The sequence below is a fragment of the Medicago sativa genome, chromosome 1 (assembly GCF_051527215.1).
Source record: "Medicago sativa cultivar Bolivia chromosome 1, Bolivia_mono, whole genome shotgun sequence".
Classification (NCBI taxonomy): Eukaryota; Viridiplantae; Streptophyta; class Magnoliopsida; order Fabales; family Fabaceae; genus Medicago; species Medicago sativa.
Window position 1 is genome coordinate 29,236,238 of NC_140749.1, and position 20,551 is coordinate 29,256,788.

The 20,551-nt window shown below is 32.0% G+C and overlaps 2 protein-coding genes, 1 long non-coding RNA gene and 1 pseudogene across 4 annotated transcripts; 1 reads left to right on the forward strand and 3 right to left on the reverse strand.

Moving 5' to 3' along the window:
• Positions 1-1,886: 1,886 nt before the first annotated feature.
• Positions 1,887-8,806, reverse strand: LOC146954108 (uncharacterized). The gene is made up of 15 exons (XM_085743611.1): positions 6,587-8,806; positions 6,098-6,271; positions 5,849-6,013; positions 5,559-5,774; positions 5,351-5,443; positions 5,147-5,263; positions 4,715-5,029; positions 4,379-4,629; positions 3,895-3,969; positions 3,162-3,353; positions 2,954-3,064; positions 2,705-2,786; positions 2,496-2,591; positions 2,289-2,402; positions 1,887-2,130 (listed from the first exon to the last, which is right to left on the reverse strand). The coding sequence occupies exons 1-14, from the start codon at positions 8,780-8,782 to the stop codon at positions 2,304-2,306; spliced, it is 4,182 nt and encodes a 1,393-aa protein (XP_085599737.1). The 5' UTR covers positions 8,783-8,806; the 3' UTR covers positions 1,887-2,130; positions 2,289-2,303.
• LOC146954109 (uncharacterized) lies at positions 8,782-12,650 on the reverse strand (annotated as a pseudogene). Its single transcript, XR_015011818.1, has 3 exons — positions 12,413-12,650; positions 10,291-10,396; positions 8,782-9,832 (listed from the first exon to the last, which is right to left on the reverse strand). The product of XR_015011818.1 is annotated as an uncharacterized LOC146954109 (transcript).
• A 1,435-nt stretch (positions 12,651-14,085) lies between these two features.
• On the reverse strand, positions 14,086-16,584 carry LOC146954110 (transcription factor MYB14-like). The gene is made up of 3 exons (XM_085713954.1): positions 16,339-16,584; positions 15,938-16,067; positions 14,086-15,607 (listed from the first exon to the last, which is right to left on the reverse strand). Exons 1-3 carry the CDS (start codon positions 16,469-16,471, stop codon positions 15,109-15,111), a joined length of 762 nt encoding a protein of 253 aa, XP_085570080.1. The 5' UTR covers positions 16,472-16,584; the 3' UTR covers positions 14,086-15,108.
• LOC146954111 (uncharacterized) lies at positions 15,102-15,795 on the forward strand. The gene is made up of 2 exons (XR_015011823.1): positions 15,102-15,239; positions 15,336-15,795. It is a non-coding gene; the product is annotated as an uncharacterized LOC146954111 (long non-coding RNA).
• Positions 16,585-20,551: the final 3,967 nt, after the last annotated feature.

The following is a 20,551-nucleotide window of genomic DNA, read 5'->3' on the forward strand; positions in this document are numbered from 1 at the left end:
TTAGGGTTCATGATTTGGGGATGAAGTTCTTCATGAACTTCAACGTGTTCTTGGTGATTTTCTGGGTTTGATTTCTAATCCTGGAGAGAGAATGTGAATTCTGTTTGTGTGATGTGGCTTGTAATGAATGGTTCTGACACTGTGTACTTATTTATAGCTGACACATGTGATATCCTGGCCTGTCATAATCTGCCACGTATACCTGGACTTATAACAAACTCTTTGGACTGACCTGCAATCAACTAAAACTTGAGGACCAAACTGCAATTATGGAAAAAGGACTAAAAACAAAAGTTTGAGACTTAAAGGACTAGAATGAAAAACTGGTCAAGGGACGAAACTGCAATTAAAGAAGACTTAAAATGAAAAAGGACTAATATGCAATTTCTGAAAGTAAAAAGGACCAAAATGAAAATAATAATAAAATTGGAATAAAATTGGTAAAATGGACAAAACGTAAAGTGAAACCAATAAAAAACACAAAAAGGACTAAAATGAACCAACTACATAAATGAGGTACTTCAAAGTAACCTCTCTTTGTCAAAATTTTGTGTGAAATGACCAAAATGCCCCTAGGGACTAAACTGACTCAAAATGTCTCAGATGCAATTTTTGAAATGGATTTTGACATGGAATTAAACAAGAGTTTATTCAAACCAATTGAAAAGACTCAGAGGCAATTTTCAGAGATTAAAATGAATTTGAATACATGAACTGACTAAAATACCCTTTTTATGAATTTTTGCAAATAACATTGAAAAAGATGCAGAGAGATATGCAATTGATCATAGATACTTTCAAATGACTTGGAATGCAAGTAAACCCCTTTGGATGGTTTGAAATGCAAGAAAACATAGACAAAGTCACAATTGAAAATTTTTTCAAAACAAAGACAGTAAAACATGCAGTTAAAACATAGTAAAATGTCAGAGTAAACAATATCAAATTGGCAATCTCTCAAGAGTAATAGACACATATCAGAGATGGAAAATATTTTGAGCAAGTATTTTTAGGTCCAAAATTAGGGTATAACAATGGAAACTATGGCAGTGGCTAGAAATGGTCAAAAATCATATTCATAGCTTTCGATTCTACTCTAAACTTGGGCATTGTTTGTGAAGCTCCAACGTGTTTACCTCGAGTGCACGAGTTCAGACACGTAGTTGTGTAAACCTTGGGGAGCAAAACGAGTTATTGGGTTGCACCGGAGGTCCACCAGAATTTTGCTTTCAGGGCAGTGGTTTTGGCCACGGCACAACAACAACTCTCTTCTATCACTACTACAAAAATGGGCTTATATAGCGCTTTTTTTTGGCTTTAGCTAGCGCTTTGAAAGCGCTACTATAAATGGCGCTGGTAAAAGTAATATAGCGCTTTTTTTTCTGTATAAAGCGCTATCTAAATCGGTGTTTACATAGCGCTTTTTGTCAGAAAGCGCTAGCAAAGATTAACTTTAGATAGCTTTTTCAGTAATAAACGCCATCTAAAAGGCGTTTTGAATAACGCAATCACCAGTATAAAATAGCGTTTTTGTTTTAAAACGCTATGTAACACTAGGTTTAGATAGCGCTTTTTCTCAAAAAGCGCTAGCAAAGATTATCCTTAGATAGCGCTTTCAATAATAAACGCCATCTAAAAGGCGTTTAAAAAAACGCATTCACTAGTTAAAAATAGCGTTTTTGTTTTAAAACGCTATGTAACACTAGGTTTAGATAGCGCTTTATGCATGAAAAAAGCGCTAGGAAAAGCATTAATATTTTTTTATTTGGGTTAGATTTTAATTTTATCAAAATCATTATTCATTAATATATATATATATATATATATATATATATAATTTTTCTAAGGGAAATTTATATATTTTCGGCACATTAAAATTGAGACTATTTTTATCAAATAAAACTAAAACATATCATAAAAAATGTATGTATATAGCATAAAAGTCAGAAATGTATATCCACTAATATGGTAACATGGATATCTCTAAGTTACAACTAATTAGTTAACATAAAGATCAAAATCTTCTATGGTAGCATGTCTTCATCTATGTTCTTGGTCGTCTCAACATTTTTATTCAAAAAAAGCAGGCAAATCATTATTCATTTCCAAATTTCGTTCACTCTCCACCACCTGCATATATATAGCAAAAAACCCCATTAAGCAATAAGCAACTATATTATATTAGAGACAAATTCAAAGTAATATTGATCATAGTACAAATTAAAGCAAGATTATAAATTAAAAACACTATCACTTCTAGCAAATATATTTAGAAACATGAAACTCACCTTATCATAAAAATATCACATAACCAAAAGGCTCATCATGAACTGACACCATTCTTCTTGGATTTCTCTTATTTTATCTTTTGAGTATGTCACACACCTGAAACCCTCAATGTACTGCATATATTATAACAATAAATAACCATGTTACTTAATAAACTTAAATAATATATGCAATTATTATACTTTAATATAAAAAATAACATATACCAGCTTTGGAATCTCATTTAGTTTTGAAATGAGAATCTCTTTCATAAACCTAATCACAAAGTATCCGCAATCTAGACCATTTTCTTGGCGAGGACACTACAAAAAATAAAATAAGTTTGTATAAATAAAATTATTTATATTATATTCATACACTAATTGCATATTCATACACTAATTGTTTAAGGTTGTTATATGTTATATTATCAAACCTGTACTCGGACCCATGATATGTTGTTAAATTTATTCTTTGATACTTGAGCGTCCCTTGCAGAGCGAAATACCTTTAGAACTCTACAAAATACAAATGTAAACTTTAGATTACATACAACTGACCATATATATATATATATATATATATATATATATATATATATATATATATATATATATATATATATATATATATAGTTTTCATATACAACAACCGACCATAAATATATATATATATATATACTTACGTGTCAAACATACTCTTCACTTTTGGGTAATTCATATAGTCATTGAGTAATGGATCCATATAATACATGATCTCCGATATGGGATTAATGACAAATAACACCCAATGTGCACTACACAAATGTCAAAGTTAATTAGAAAATCTTCTATAAACGATGGTAAAAAGTGAGGAAAAAATATTTAAAAACAAAGTTTCAAAGAAAATCTTACATAGGCTGATGTATATAAAATGGTAGAATAAATAACTTGCGCTCATCTTTATATTTCAAGAATTCCTTAACCATGTATGCTTTGACCGATTCTGGTTCTGCTTCAATTAACACCAAGGATATTCGATGGGGGGATAAGAAGGAAAATTTCCTTGGGAAATCAGTGTCGCGGACAAACTTCTCATACAAGTACCTAGAATGAAAATGTAATATTAGATACTATATATTAAATGTTATACAAATAAAATAATTTGTCAAAGCAATTTAAAGTTATTCGGAGTACCTGATATATACGCAGACAACAGAGACACCTATTTTCGAAAAACTCATACATTTGTTCTTTGGTAATGTTTTCATCATACTGTTCTTCACCAAAAATACCTTCCTCCATAGTTATCTGACGCGTATCTGAGTTTTCCATTTGCACCTCCACTAGTGATTTAAGAGCTGACACCCATGATGGACGACACTTTGTAGAGTTAGGCTTTTGATGTTTGGTTTTTGTAATATCTTGTTTTTGTTTTGTGATTGAAATATTGCTATGTCTACCCTTATTAGTGACTTCTTTCAACTTTTGTGCTTGAGACATATTTCTTGGTTTATCCTTCATGATTTTAGTGCCTTCATGCAATTTTTGTGTTTGAATCTATAATATTAATTGTATAGTTAATAAAGTTAATGATTAACAAATGATTGAATAGTAAAATGAACATTTCTTGTGTATATCAATATACTTGTTTTTTTGAAGTGACCGACTCGTCACCCCTCCTAATCCCGTCATTACCATTGCCTTTATATGTTGCAGGAATCTATGTGAAATTGATTCAGTCAGTGATCAATTTATTTTTTGCACATGAGTGGAAAAATAAAGGCTATCTTTGATTAGACACAGTGTCACAACTTCATAGAAGTACAAATTCTGCCCCCATTTCAAAGAATCACAAACTATACTTATCAGTACAAACTATAAATGAGACTAGCTAGCTAGTTACTAACTAAAATTCTTTTTGAAACCCACTAGGAGAAATAAGTTTGTTTCAAGTAGATAGCACTACACCTAAAATTGGAACACACAGAAATAAATTGCAATCTGAATTGCACAATAATTCATGATGTAGAAATAAAATCATCGAACATAACTAATTCGAAAAAGAAAAATATCACAACCATGTACGATGTACGACGTTGCTAAATGAAAGCAAGAGAAATTTACTTTACCTCAAGATTAAGGGAAATGAGGTTTCTTTGCCATATGTTCCTATTGCATCTCTAACCAACCTTATATCAGCAACATCATCAGGCATGGGCAACTCTGCATCCTGTTCTAAAGCAACATCAATTGATACTTTTAAATAGCCATCAGGGAGTGGCTTATGGTGAAGTTTATCTCCCAAGATGTTGTGTACCATTCCCTTAGTGACTATGCGATAAGTAGGAGACAGCAAGTACAATGAACAAGGTGATATACCCTAAACCAAAAGTCAACGTAAAACTATTAACAAATATAATTAGCAAATTAATAAATGAAATATATACAAGTAATTAATTAAATACCTCGGGAATATTCTTCAAAACATCAATGTTGGTACTATCTTTATCACTAGGGATATGCATATCCTGTTGACTTCTTGAGATATCTTTTCCCCTTTCCTTTTTCAATTGATCAAGGTCAGATGATAGGTTTTGAATAATGGCCAATAATTCTTTAGTACTGGGATTTTTTTCACTTTTCTTTTGACCTTTATTAAGAAGTGTTTGAGTGACCCCTAACCCCATACCCCTTAAACGACCAGAATACTCACGGACATTTAATGCTTTGCTAAGTATGTCCCTACGGCTAGAAGTTTGAGAAGATTGAGATAGAGTCACCTGGAATAATATATGGTAGTACAGAAAAAATAAGATCGTCATAAAAATAATACTTACAAGTTTTATATGAAGTAACAATAAATTTTCAGAATCAAATTAAATAAAAATAATACTTACACATTCTTCATATACTTTCTGGACACTTTCATCAACCGTTCCATCCTTCTTCACACGCCCTTCCCTCCACCTTAAACATTCATCAATGTCTTCTTCTTTAGAGTTAGTCTCTGCTAGCTACAAAATGACAAAAAATGCTTACCAATTAGAAGTATTGTTACAATCTAAAACGTCATGGTATGGTTTTTGATTAGATATACTCACTATTTTTTGTGTTAAGCGAGCATATCCCATACGCCCCCTGAGGTATGGGTATTGGGGGTTTAACGCTCTCTTTCTATTTGTTTCACTCAATTCCTATACATACAAGTAGCATTATCAAAACATGGTATTCAATTATATATATATATATATATATATATATAATATGATATAATATCATAATAAACACTTGTCAATAAATTATTCTAACTTTAAATTCAACAGTATTCCGTTTAGCTTTAAAAGTCTCCCATTCCTCCGGAGATATCAAGCTTTCGTAAAGTGCTGGACGATCGGCATCTACAAAATTTCCATCAGCATCTTTGAGATACTTTGTTGTTAAATAAGATCGAAAGCATCTATGTAATTTTCCAGCAAGTTGAAGTACATATTTCTTCCGTGATTCATCAACATTAAGGAAATAACTCTACAAAATAAAAATAAAAAAATGTATAAGTAAAAGCACTTATATGCAGTCAAACGTCAACTACTATTTGATACATGTATGTCCTTAAAAAGGAACTCTTTGTGGGGATTCATTGATTTGTCTTTGGGGTTCCAATGATCACAAGTGATTGGAATGTGTCTACGAACATCGGCACCAACGAAACTTGCAAACGATGCTGAGTAAGCCCCAATTGGTTGATTACGAACATTCCATGACACCTAATAATTTCATAAAACAACTGTAGGTATGTCTAGAAGAAAGAAACCAAATATAATTTAATTTTAAACAAACTGTTGAACAACCTCAAATTTGACTCCTTTATCTCTTGCGCGGATGACATTCTTCATAAGGGTTATCCCACGCGTGATCTCACGCTCAGTAAAGTTGCTTCCATCATTATGGGAGCCACTTTCGTCATTGTCACTTTCCTCATTGTCAGGATCATAGTCATTGTCTTCATCATAATACTCCATGATCTGCAATAAGAAAATATAAAAAAAATTACATAAATGCGTTCATGGTTTAATGAACATTCATAATAGAAATACATTCATAATCATGGTTTAACGAACATTCATAACAGAAATATGTTCTTCAAAAGTAGAAAATAGAAGAAAGGGTGGGCATACTTTAATCACAACAAATTTTCAAGGTTTAATGATCATTCAATAAGAAACAATGAATACAGTGAATTTTATTACACAAAGAAACTACTAATTAGAAGAGTATCTTCAATAACAACTGTAAAACTTAAGAGTTTTTAGATCTCTTTCTTTTTTTTGTGGCATTACGTTTTTTTTTTGCTTGACTACTTGGAATGATGGATCGATGGAAATTCCCTCAACATGATCATCTCTAACATACAAATCATCATCTATAGTAGGACCAGTTTCAGGTGATCGTGGATTTGCTAAGAAAGGATCATCCTCAACGTCCTCATCATCTTGATTTGTATTGTTATCATCTCTAACTTTGTTGGTCAAAAGTACCATGGACCATTTTACATTAGCAGGATCAATGACATAGAACACTTGTTTAGCTTGTGACGCTAAAATGAAAGGCTCATCTTCGTACCCCACTCTATTAAGATCCACCTTCAAAAAACCAGGCTCATCATTCCGAACACCATTTTTATTATCAACCCACGTACACCCAAATACAGGAACTCGAAACATTGTGTAATCGAACTCCCGAATGCACTTGATACCCCCAAAGTATGATAGATTTGTGTATGCTGGGTTTGTCTCCTCGGCACTTGAGATGTGCATCGATTCAGCTACTAGGGTGACACCACTATTTTGCATAGTGCTTTTATCATCTTGTTCTTTGGTATAAAATGTGGAGCCGTTAATTGCATATCTAGTGTAAGAATAGACATGTGAATTTGGACCACGTGATAAGAATGCCAATCGTTCTGAAACTGAAGCAGGATCTTCAGACAACTTTGAATAAATATGATTTTTAAACCATGTTACAAAATTTCGATTGTGTTCCCGTGCTATCCAATTTTCACTTCTATTTGGGTTCAAAGCATTTAGTACGTCCTTGTGTTTTTTAACATACGGCTCAACCTCATCATCATTGTGCAAAATATACAATTGTACTTGCTCCAATTCAGTCTTAGATATCGTCACTAGTTTTTTTCCAAGTAACCATTTTCCTGTTATTCTTTCAGACATATGAGATGTATTAGGAAGTCCAATGGATTCAACGTTGGACAAATATTCAGTGTGAAATTCAATAGCTTCTTCAATGATGTACCGTTCAACAATACAACCCTTTGGCCGGCTTCGATTTTTCACATAGCCTTTTAATATTTTCATATAACGCTCAGTAGGGTACATCCATCTCATATAAGCCGGTCCACACATTTGTGTCTCTTTCACTAGATGAATAGTTAGATGAACCATAATGTCAAAAAATGAGGGTGGGAAGTACATCTCAAGCTCACACAAAGTAACACTAATTTCTCTTTGCAATGTTTGTAAGCTCTCTGGATTGATCACTTTACTACAAATCGCCCTGAAGAAAAAACAAAGTTTAGTGATTGCACTTCTAACGTTTTCAGGCAAAATGGAACGTATACCTATTGGTAACATGTGTTCCATCAAAACATGGCAATCATGAGACTTCAAACCCCTTATCTTGAGGTCTTTCATAGATACCAAATTACTAATGTTTGATGAGTACCCTTCTGGAACTTTAACTTCATGAAGAATTTGACACAATACTTTTTTCTCCTTTCTTGACAAAGTGTGAGCCGCAGGTGGTAAAAATGCGCGCTTTCCGTCTTTCACGGGTGCCAATTCAGTTCTAATTCCCATATCGATTAAGTCCAACCTCGCATTAATGCCATCCTTCGACTTTCCAAGTACATTTAGTAGCGTACCAATAATGCTATCAAATACGTTTTTTTCAATATGCATCACATCAAGGAAATGTCTTACATACAATGACTTCCAATATGGGAGTTCAAAGAAAATTGACTTCTTCTTCCACCCGCTTTTAACAAGATCTTTTGCAAAAGGTTTGCCAAATTTATTGTTCATATCCTTCACCTTTTCAAATAGTTGATCACCCGTCAATGCAACTGGAGCTACACCTTTTTTTGGTTTTCCATTGAATGCTTTTTTCCACCCACGGTAGCGATGATTAGAAGGCAAGAATTTACGATGACCGAGAAAGATATTCTTCTGGCAATTTTCCAACCGCAACGTATCAGTTTCCTCTTCACAAATAGGACACGCTTTCTGACCTTTAACACTATATCCTGATAGATTTCCATATGCTGGGAAATCATTAATGGTGCCAAACAACATCGCCCTCAAATTGAAGTTTTCTTTCTTATATCCATCATAAACCTCCACTCCTGTCTCCCACAAATGCTTCAGATCATCAATTAAAGGTGCCAAGTACACGTCTATATCATTCCCTGGTTGATTGCGCCCAGAAATTAACATAGACAACATCATGAACTTACGCTTCATACATAGTCATGGAGGCAAGTTAAAAATCACCAAAATCACAGGCCATACGGTGTTTGGGATACTTTGAAAACCATGTGGGTTCATTCCATCAGTAGACAGTGCCAAGCGTAGATTTCTTGCTTCTTTCCCAAAATCAGGATAATCATGATCAATTTTAGCCCACTGTGGCGAATCTGCAGGGTGTCGAAACTTCCCATCTCTAATTCTATCATATTTGTGCCATGTCAAATGTTTTGCATCAACTTCACTACTAAACATGCGCCTGAATCTCGGTATTATAGGAAGATACCATACGACTTTCGCAAGAATAAATTCTTTCTTATATCGAGAGACATTACATTCAGGACACTCATTTAACGATGCGTATTCATTTCGAAACAAAATGCAATCGTTAGGACAAGCGTGTATCTTTTCATAACTCATGCCAATCGAGCACAACATTTTTTTTGGCTTCATAGTTTTTACTGGGAAGAACATTATCCTTTGGCAGCATATCTATCAGAAGGGTTAACAATTATGTGAAGCTTTTATCAGACCATCCATTTCTCGCTTTTATACTGTACAACTTCAATACTGCAGACATTCTTGTGAATTTGCTGCAACCATCGTATAACGGTTTCTCTGAATCACTAACCAATCTCTCAAACATTTTAGGACAATCCCGAAGATCTTCTTCAACTACATCTAGCATTTCGTCAATTCGATCATAGTCAATTGTATTTGTGTCAAATTCATTCGATTCAGATGTCTCATTATTCCCCAAATCAACGTTATTGTTACTCATCTCACCATGCATTGTCCAACATGTGTAGCTTCGATCAATTCCGTTCCCCAGTAAATGATTTCGCAACACATCCGCATTACCTCTTTTTCCATAACAACAACCTAAGCAAGGACAGATGATTCGATTGGGGTCTGTGGCATGTTTCACGGCAAACTTAACAAACTCCTCTACTCCACTTTCATATTCCTTTGAAAATCGGTTGGCAAACATCCATTTTTTATCCATTGTTTCTTAAAGTTAATTTAAGAAACAATTAATTTTTCAATCTACAAAAGAGTTACAAAACTATTACGCCTACAATATCAACATCTTCTGCCATATATAACAACACATGAATATATTCTACACGTTGTCACAATTCATGTAATTAACTAAAATAATCAAAGCACAACACTAAAACCATTTACAATTCAAACTTGTTAATTTTAATTTTTTATCAATCAAAAATAGAACAGAATACAGCGCAAATTCCTCTCAAATTCCATTACTTTCAAATAAGAATCTCAATTCTAAGCAGCATGGCACATAACAACCAAGGTCGGATTAAACAAGTACTTCAGAAAAAGTAATTTCTAGCTAGCATTGTGACATGAAACAACATCTATTAAACAAGTAATTCTATAACAGAAAAAAAATATTACAAAAATTTATAAATTCAGAAGCTGTGGAAAAAATGAATAAAACCCATAACAAAAAGAGAGAAATTACAAAAAGAGAGAGATACCTGGAGAAATTACTGGAGAAAGAGAGAAAGAGCCGTCAGGTAGAGAGCTGTGATGGAGAGAGCCGTGAGAAGGAGAGCTGTGAGGGAGAGAGCCGTGAGAGAGAACCTACAGAGAGAGGTTGCTGTTAGCGAAGTGAGAGTCAACCAAGCAAATTATGTTTGTTTCAGAACACAATGTTTTCCACGTCCAATTAACCTTAATACACAATATATAGTTTTATTAATTATGCGGTCCCCTTAAAGGTTCAAAACTAACGACATAATTTGTTTTCAAACAATGATGACGTACTAAACTTAGTTTTGTGACAAAATAAAATATAATTATAGTGTACCAAAAGAAAATAGAGTCTAGAAGAATCTTATTCCAATAACAGAACTATTTTATATATGTTATTTTGCAGATTTTGCACAGAATACATCTTTGCCGTTCAACAAATATGCATATCTGACGACCCACAATTCATTTGCAAATAAAAAAAAGGTCAATAACCCATGATGCTGCTCCTCTAGTTACCTTCCCAAATCAAGAAGACACTATTTCTCAGCAACTATATGTAAGATATCACTTTTGGCTATTCATTATTTTAAATCTTGAACTTTGATTAACTTGAATGCACACCAATTATAATGCCCCAATATGCAGAATGGAGTTCGAGCCCTTATGACTACAAAGGAGATATATGACTCACGGGTTGGATAACACTACTGTTATTTATCACATTAGGGTTAGTCAAATATGCACTTAATTTCTCTCTTATCACTCACGGGTGCAAAGAAACAATAACAGTAGTGTTATCCAACCTATTAAGATATATATGAATCCAAGCGGTACTTGTTTGTATTACCGCTACTTCCCAAAAGCACCAAAAAGCATCGCTTTTAATGATAAAACCATGACCAAGTAATTCTTGTCTTCCGTGGTTACTAATTCACTATGTGCCCTACTTCATCCAAATTGCCAAGAAGGTAAACAAATCAATAAAAACAAAAAGCTAAACCTGTAGTGCATTTAGGATCACTAAAGGATCAATAATAAGATTTAGCTAGCTAGGTGAGTGGGCGGCCATAATATATTATATACACATAAAGGATCATGTTTGAGGAATTATGCATCAATATACTGACAAGAGCTAAACTTGTAGTGCATTCACATAGTAACTGATTTAATTTAAGTACCTAGGCACATTATAATACTAGTTAATTTCAAACTTTAATAAAAGCAAGATACCATATCCTACCATAGAAGTATAACTTCCCTCCCTATATATAATACTCCATCTAAGATAACATAACAACAACTCAAGCTCTAATTAACTAACTCATCAACTAGTTCCCCAACAAAAAACATGTATGCTTCTACTTCCTTTACTTCACCACTTCTCCATGAGCTTCTTGTGGAATCTCACACAAGAAGGTTACTCATTCAAAACCCAGTTGATCATCAATCACTAACCAACTCCCCTGTTTTAACAAACACTCAAAATTCAAATATCATTTGGGATTATTTATCACAAATAGTATCTTGTGGATCAGAAACAGTATCTTGATAGGTTGGATAACACTACTGTTATTTATCACATTAGGGTTAGTCAAATATCATTTGACCATAAATTGTTTATTTCACTTGTGACTTTAGAATTGATACCATTACAAAAATCAGCTCTACCTAAAAGCTACTATAATTTCTAGCTTCTGTTGACACATAGAATCAATGCTCAAACTTATTAACATATATACACACAAAAACAATTCTGATCCAAACTATTCAAACATACTCAATGGATAAATATCACATTTTTTTTAAACCAAATATATAAATCATTTTATGTTGAACTCACTTTCATCCAAGATCATTTTAGAAAGTCAATTAAGTCAAAATCAATTTCAGTCCCAACAGAACCAAACACACGCTTCTAAATTCTTTTTCCTCAAAATCAACCTCTTAATAGCAACTTAGCAACTCTTTTTTTCACTTGTTTCAGCTTGTGGTTCCTATTCATGCAACCGTACTCCTAAATTGGTAAACCACCAATAACCCCTTGTTGCTCTCTCCTAAACGACATTAAAATGTTCTAACAGCAACATCACAAACACAAATTGAAAACAAGAGAAAGAGAGATACCTGAAGAAGAAATTACAGGAAAGAGAGAGAGAAAGCTAACTCCGGTGGCCTATAACTAACTTCGGTGACGTTTTCCGGCATGAACGAAGAAGCGCGTGAATGATGAAAATGAGGGAGAGAATGATCACATGTTTGGCACATGAGTCACTAAGTGGTGTTTTAATCTCACCCATTGCTTTTAATCCTATGGCTGCAATTTATTCTCACCATTCTCACATAAGTTACCCATTCTCATGTGATATGCCCCCACCAAATGATTCTAATTATTTTATTAGTATCAAGATTAAAACATTTTATCAGAATTTAAATATTGGGTCCAAATTCAATATCCAGCTGGAATGCAATTAGGGAAGGAAACATTCGTTTTTGCCAAGTTCATTGTCCAACTTGTTTCAATGAACTGTAATTTGGCTTTCAAAATTTGACGTTCAAGGCTGCTAAATAACTCTCAAGTTGCAATTATACTTGGAACGAATAAGTATAATTATAGACCTATTCAAATATGGGAAATGCTAACCGGTGCCCCCAGGGCACTGGTTAAGGATATAAAAAAGGAAATTATATAGTAGTTAATGCATTGAAATTATCTAATTAATTTATAATAAAGTCAAAAACAGTTTCCTTATATGGTAATAATTCACTTTTATGGTATATTTAACCAGTGCCCCGGAGACACCGGTTAGCAGGACCCTTCAAATATATCCATTTTGAGCTAATAAATGATTCTTTAATGATTAAAATCAAAGTAAATAATGAACAACTACCCACGTAGATTTAGATTTCAGGGTCTTGCTAATTTCTACCCTTATGACATAAGTTAATGAACTAAAAAAGGAAATAAGAAATAAATTTTGTATTAAAAATATAAATAATTAAACTTTTACAACATTGAATACACAAGTTCTAAAAAGATTTCAATCTTCCTTAAAAAAAAAAAATTTCAATCGTTAAGGTAACAAGTACTTAGCATTTCCTTAGATTTAATTTGTATACAATAATAGTGTCAAACTTTCTTTTACACATGTATCCAATCAAATTCCGTTATATAGATTTGTAAAAATATTTTAAAAAATAATATATAAATTGACCCTTTAGTGCATAAAAATTAATCTATCTCTTTGTAAGAAAAAAAATTAATCTCTCTCCCAGACACCATATTATTTTTAAACCGTAAATATCTTTCCATCATCATTGAAGCCTAGGGACGTCTTTTTGAATTGAGACTAGTATTAAGATCATTACATTGAATGAATAATTGTATACTTTTTTTTAAAGAGAATATCTGTATAAGTTATTTGAACACCGTATTTTCACACAAAACTTGAAGAACTATTTTCCTTCTATGTAGTTAACATTCATTTTTTTCATTCCTTCAAACAAAAAAACATTCATTTTTTTTTCATGTAATGAAAAACTTCTAACTCATCACCAACGCATTGCACATATAAATAATGGAAAATGCTACTTCTCAAGAAAAATAGCTTCAAGAATTTTTCAAGAAATAGTTGGCAAATTTTAATTGGATGATTTATTTGTCCACTTCCTATTTTTCAGCCACACCTCCTTGAATTGTGGCAAATAGTGCATTGTGATTGGCTATTCTTTATTCTTGAAGAATTCTTGATGTTATTTTTATAGAGATATAGCATTGCTCATAAATAATTTAGACAAAATTTTCTTGAATACTTCCACTTAATTTATTACATAATATTGCTATTACAATTACAATCAAATACAATTTTAACATAATAAAACAATCTGTTGCAAGGAAATTTTTATTTTTTAGCCAACCTAATGTTTTCCACAGAATATTGCATAAACAAAATTTGGATTTCCCTTCTAGCCCCTTACCCTTTAACAGCTGGCAGCTATTTTTCTTTATTCTTTTATGCACATACATACATATTCTTTTATGTATATCTGCATGTGCATGTGCATGTGCATGTGCATGTGCATCTGCATGTTTTGTCATATTATTGTTAGCCTTTACCAACTTGGCTCTTGAAAGTGGATAAGCAATGTCCCCCCTTCAGAAATCAATGTACTCCTTCCTTGTTTTAACGGTCAAATTGAATTTAGTAATATTTGTTTTAACGGTCAAATTGAAGTTAGTAATATAATTTAAATAAAAAAGCGCATATTTGTCCCTTAACTTATTTGTTGTTTTCATATTGGTCCCCTATCTAATTAATGTTATGTTTTGGTTCCTTAAGTTATATTCCGTCAATCAAATAAATTCACTCCTTCCAAAACCGTTAACGCTTGTTTAAAGTGGATAGACATGTCCACCAAAAACCTCATTGATTTGTTTAATATTAGTCATTCGATTTTTTTCTCAAAATGACAACCATTAAATAATACATATCTACTGGATCTAACCCTGCAGCATCTAACACCTATCTTTTTTCACCTTTCTTCATCTATTTCCATGTTCCTCTTCTTTATATTCATTAATCATATATTGTTTATACATTGTTTTGACTATGTTGTTTCTTGGCACATCTTGTGTTAGGAAGACCTTTTGTTGTGGTAATATAATTCATTTTAGTCACTTCAAAAAAAAAAATTCATATATTCATACATTCATAAAAATTCAAACAAACCCAAAATAACTAAGAAAATAAAATTAAACCAAAAAAAAGTTTGTTTTCTGCCAATTTTAGAAACACAGCATCAAAATCTGTTCATGAAAATGTTTAGAACTCTGGCAATTCTGTTGATTCTCCTGATTTGATGAACACGTTATACCAAAAATCCATGCCATCGTCATTATCAAAAGGGTTTTGGAAATTTTCTACTGAATTATTAAAAATATATTGTTGATCTGGTAATTCATTTGAAACTGTCATAGGATTTGATGGCATGGTGGAGCTAATTTCGTCATCATTTATTTTCTCTGACCAAAAGCTTTCATCAATTTCAGGCATTGTCACAAAAGAGTCTTCAGGGTCTTCACAATTGATGATGTTGTCAACATTTCTTCCTTGTGATGAAAAATTACTAGAAAAAGTGCAATTTGATGATGTAGCTTCCATTGAGTTGGAATTGGCATTTGAATCAGATCTTTTGATTTTTTGTTTTGAACTTGGTTGGTTATTATTGGTATTCAACAATCTTTTCTTCAAGTGAGTGTGCCACACATTTTTTATTTCATTGTCTGTTCTTCCAGGTAATTTTGCTGCTATTGCTGACCATCTGAAAACAAAAATCAGAATTAATGTATGAGATTCGAATTTTGCTTCTTGGATAAAGTTATTGAGAAAACAACAAATTTTGACTGTATTCATGCATAGTGCTATGTATCTCAATAATATATATAAATATATTGTAATTGCATGTGGTTGTTATTACAAATTAATGCTTAGTTGTCGGCTTACCTTTTATTCATGTGTAATTTTCATGTATATAAATATCAATATATAGTTTATTGGTCAATGTTTACTAGTATTATTTTACTTAATGATAAGAAAACTACAAATGATGAACGACTTTGATTTGAAAAAGGAAGCAAATGAACAAATGTACCTGTTCCCTAGCAACTCATGCATCTTAATGATAGTTTCCTCTTCTTCATTTGTAAAATTTCCTCTCTTAATATCAGGTTTTAAATAATTAATCCATCTCAACCTACAACTCTTTCCACATCTTAATAAACCTGCATAATTGACAAGAGAAGCCAAAACTAAATCAATACACAAAAGATAATAACATTCCAAATCTTCCATAAAGTAGAATGTCTCTCAATCATCAAGTTCATTCATGCATGACATTTGAATGAAGATACACTATCAAATGTTCTATTAAATCTAATAAATATCATCAACCAACTAAACGAGCTTGTTTGGTTAGCGAAGAGACACCAAATGAGTTTTTGACTAAAATAACATCGAAGCGTTTGGTAAAAATAGCGGATAACTGATAAATACCGGCATGTTTTGGGAGAGCACGCCAATTGCTATGTCCATGTTTGTTGATGTAGGATGTGAGGATTTCATCTTCATCTAAGGTCCAAGGACCTTTCTTCAATCCTTTCTTTTCACAACATGGAGCTCTAACCATCTTCAAATTTGGTACGTACAAGAGGCTATTGTATGTATTATTATTTTTGTGCTCGAACTAGCTAGCTAGTTAGGTTAATTCCCTTGTATTCTTTAGAAACAGGATTGCTCAACTTTGTTTTCCAAAGTTAATTTATATGTATACCATAGGATATTCCGCACGCCACTATTCAAGATTGGCAAATTGAATAATGGTCCACGACAATAATAGTTCTTTTTTTTTCTTTTCTTTTTTTCTTTTTTCATATTCATACCACTTGGGCATTTTAGCACACCTTCCTGGAAATAGAGTATCTCTCTTAGGAAAATGTTTTATTTATTCGAGAAAAAACTAAAATGTATTCTCAAGATATAAGTTTGTTAAAAAAAAAAAAATTCCTCAAGACATAGGTTAGTATAACAAAAATAAATATTGTCTTTCAAAAAATATGTCAGTTTATTTCATAAAAAGCTGAAAATTATTTTTTTTCTTTGATAAATACTTATTATTTATAGAATTTTAACATACACTGTTAAGATATAGGTCATAACATCCTTTGTTTTAAGTGAAATTATGAGTTATAGATTTTGTTATGTCACTAACATAACAAAAACCAGTCAATGCAAACGCATCTTGTGTCATGGCATTGGATATTGTTCGAGACTTCCAGTGGTGCAACCGTCCCAATGATAATGCGCAGTCGGCTACTCCAATAAGGTCTAAACCGCAAGCAGATTGGATCAAGTGTAACGTTTATTATGCCCTTTTGAAGCTGAAGGAAAATTTGGTGTTGGTATTTGTTTTCAAGACAACCTTGGACAACTTATCTAAGCTCACTCAATGGTTTTTCCTCTATTCCAACCGGAGCTGAATGTGAAACTACCACTATACAACAAGCCCTCCAATTTTTTTTTTGATTTTGGCCTCAATCGGGTAGTATTCAAAATTGATTGTCAGCTAGTTGTGAATATAGTCCTTGGTAATAGCTCCATGTGAATGAGTTAGGAATTTTACTCTCTAATTGTAGGATTTTGCTTTTTTCTAATGTTTGTTATGCTCTATCTTATATTACAAGACAAGATAATAGAGTCGCTCATAATCTTGCTCGAACGTCTATATTACATGCTAGTCCCACTACTTTTTTTTTAAGAGAAGTCCCACTACCTTCTTCTTGTTTTTTTTTTAAGAAAAGTCCCACTACTTTCTATCATCCTCCATATTATATTCACTATATTATTTTGGATGCAATAAAATGAGTTATTTTTTCCCTAAAAAAAAGATTTTGTTATGTCAGAAAACATGGGTTTGAACATTCTCAATGTGTCAAAAATCAAAAACATTCTAAATAAACACCATTTAGGACAAGAAAACGACAGGTTTATCACCCATCACATGTGACTGTGTGCCTCGTATGTGGAATTTTTTTTGAGGGGACGTATGTGAAATTTTTGTTTGGGCTCGGTTGGGTCTTAATGTGTATTAAAAGTCTAAAACGGTGGGAAAAGGTTTTTGTTTTTATAAATAAATAAAAAAGACTTGAAAAAAAAAAAGACTTTTGAATAATTTTTATTTTCATATGTAGTGTACTTTTCAATTATTAATTGAAAGTTTCTTAAAAAAAAATTATTAATTGAAAGTATATTTTTTTAGGGGGCATTAATTAAAAGTATATTAATAGTGCACTTTGATATTTTTTTATCAAGAAGAAATGATAAAATAAAATCAAACTAGAATCTCATGCGAGCAACTTTAAAACATTAATCCAGAAGGAAATGATACAGTTGAGGAGGGCAAAAAATTCAAGACTTTAGAGCATCCGAAGAAGAAGCACCATGCTTATCAAGCCGATCCGCACACTCGTTGCCTTGACGGAGAGTATGATGAAAATCAACAATCCAATCTCGATGTTGCAGTTAGACAATTTGACTAATTAGAGGAGTGTGAGGATGATGAGGTTGGACATCTGACATGATTAAATCAAGAGTCATCCTAGAATCTGATTCAAGAATAATGTTCCTGTGACGTGTATCATATACAATACGAAGGCCATGAAAAATGACATACAATTCGGCTACCAAGCAAGAATTAATACCACAAAAACCATGAAAAATTGCACTTTCATATTAATATTGTGTATTGCTTCTTAAAAATATATATGTTGTGTATTTAATAAAAAAGAATACCTCGGATCCGTACCCTTTAAATATGTTGGGTATTGATAATGCAAAGAGCGTGTGTGGGTTTGCTAACTTAGGTCAACAAAAAACATGAAGGTCCAAGTTAACAAAAGTGCATCATTTTATTTGGACAAAATAACCAATAACCAATTTAAAGTAATGGATAGTTTAGTAAATTTCATTTAATTTTATTTTTCAATAAAAAAACATCCAACAACCGTTTCATAATTTTTTGGAAAAAAAAAACTAAATTATCCCTCAAACTATTTGTTATAAAATAAAAGTGGGTCTAAGTTAGCAAAAAATTGGTGCAAGTTAACAAATATGTTTTAATGAAAATTAATAAAGTACCCTTAAGCTATTAGTTTTAAATATTAAAGATGAAGGGTAATTTGTTCAAATGAAAATGTGCATTTTTGCTAACTTAGACCTTCATGTTTTTTGTTGGTCTAAGTTTATATATCAATATTTTTTTTCTTCTAATAATGGAATTTCTTTAAGTAACCACACCAGTGGAATTTTACATTAGCAGAATCTTTACAAATAAAAATGTCTAATAAAAGAAAAAAATTAGAACTAAATACAAAGAAGTAGAATGAGCTCAATATGCAAGAATGTCTGCATTTTGTCAAAAAAAAAAAAAAATGCAAGAATGTCCGCATGTTTATTCGCATTGCGGTCAATATGATGTAGTTCAGAGTGCATACTAGGAGTCTGAAGGATGTCTACAAGAATAGGTTGCATATAAGAAATATTGGTATAACCACCTTGAATCATATCCAGTGGTATTTTGGAATGAGATTCCTTTAATACATGTTAGAGATGCTGGGATTGGACAAGCTCGAATCAGATTCAGCTGGAATCAAGAATATAATAAGTGTGTTGTGTGTGAGACTTTGGAATATAAATGAGATTAGGGAAGAAAGATCACACACAAATGTTATCTTGGTTCATCTAATATGGACTAGTTTAGTACCCACTATACTGTGATATTTTCCACTAAGTAGTTGAGTTATATCTTAATCTCAACTCCTTTTCTTAGATCACCTTAGATCTTTACAATCAACTTCTTTCAACTGTTATGGGTCTAGGCACTTGCTTTCACGATAAAACTTTTACAAATTTCGTTGTCCTCCTTTTACAAAGCGACTTTTTTTTACAAATGCTGAATACTCTTGAAGGCTTTTCAACTAAAAAGATCAAACTTATGTATGATCTTGATGAAATTGTACTTGATTTAAAAGGTCTCTTCTTGAGTGATATTTGCGCTAATAAGTAAAGCTCCAAATTCTTTTTTTTTTTTACAAAGTAAAGCTCCAAATTCTTAAAATTTTCCTTTCATGTATTCTTCTATTTATAGGAGATGATGTCTCTTCATTAAAATGTTATTAACCTCGTTGCGAAAATTGGAACTTAAGATACAAGTAGAAAACTGAGATCATATTGATTTCTGCTGGATGATATCGATCTCTGCGGTGCTGGAGCTTGGCTTTATACTTGTCTGTTTGATACATTTTCCATTCAACAATCAACAAGAATAAGTTTGTTCAAACATGAATAAGTTCACAAACAAATATTTTACCACACGAACCCTATGGTTTTATTAATTATAAGAAAATAAAGCATCATAACCAAGGAAATATATGTTGTTGTAATACTTGAGTGGAGTCGAAAATATTAAACATTTTACCCTTACTATTTTGCATGCATGAAAAATAATAAGCCAATAATCACATAGAATACTGATATTCTGTTTTTTTTTTTAGGGAATAAAACTGACATATTTTCTTTTAAAAAATTATAGAATAAGGATATAAATGTCATCTCAGCTATAAATATAAATAAAAATTTGTTCATTTTTCTTATATTTGGCACAAGAAAAATTACAAAAATCCTCTCATAATACGGAACAGATCAAGGAGTA

Coding starts and splice junctions, on each gene's coding strand:
- LOC146954108 (XM_085743611.1), bottom strand. CDS start 8,782: ATGAAGCGTAAGTTCATGATGTTGTCTATGTTAATTTCTGGGCGCAAT. Junction 4,630..4,714: donor TTTTGAAGAATATTCCCGAG/GTATTTAATTAA, acceptor CTTTTGGTTTAG/GGTATATCACCTTGTTCATT. Junction 3,065..3,161: donor TTTTATATACATCAGCCTAT/GTAAGATTTTCT, acceptor ACATTTGTGTAG/TGCACATTGGGTGTTATTTG.
- LOC146954110 (XM_085713954.1), bottom strand. CDS start 16,471: ATGGTTAGAGCTCCATGTTGTGAAAAGAAAGGATTGAAGAAAGGTCCT. Junction 16,068..16,338: donor TGCTCTCCCAAAACATGCCG/GTATTTATCAGT, acceptor TCAATTATGCAG/GTTTATTAAGATGTGGAAAG. Junction 15,608..15,937: donor CATGAGTTGCTAGGGAACAG/GTACATTTGTTC, acceptor TTTTGTTTTCAG/ATGGTCAGCAATAGCAGCAA.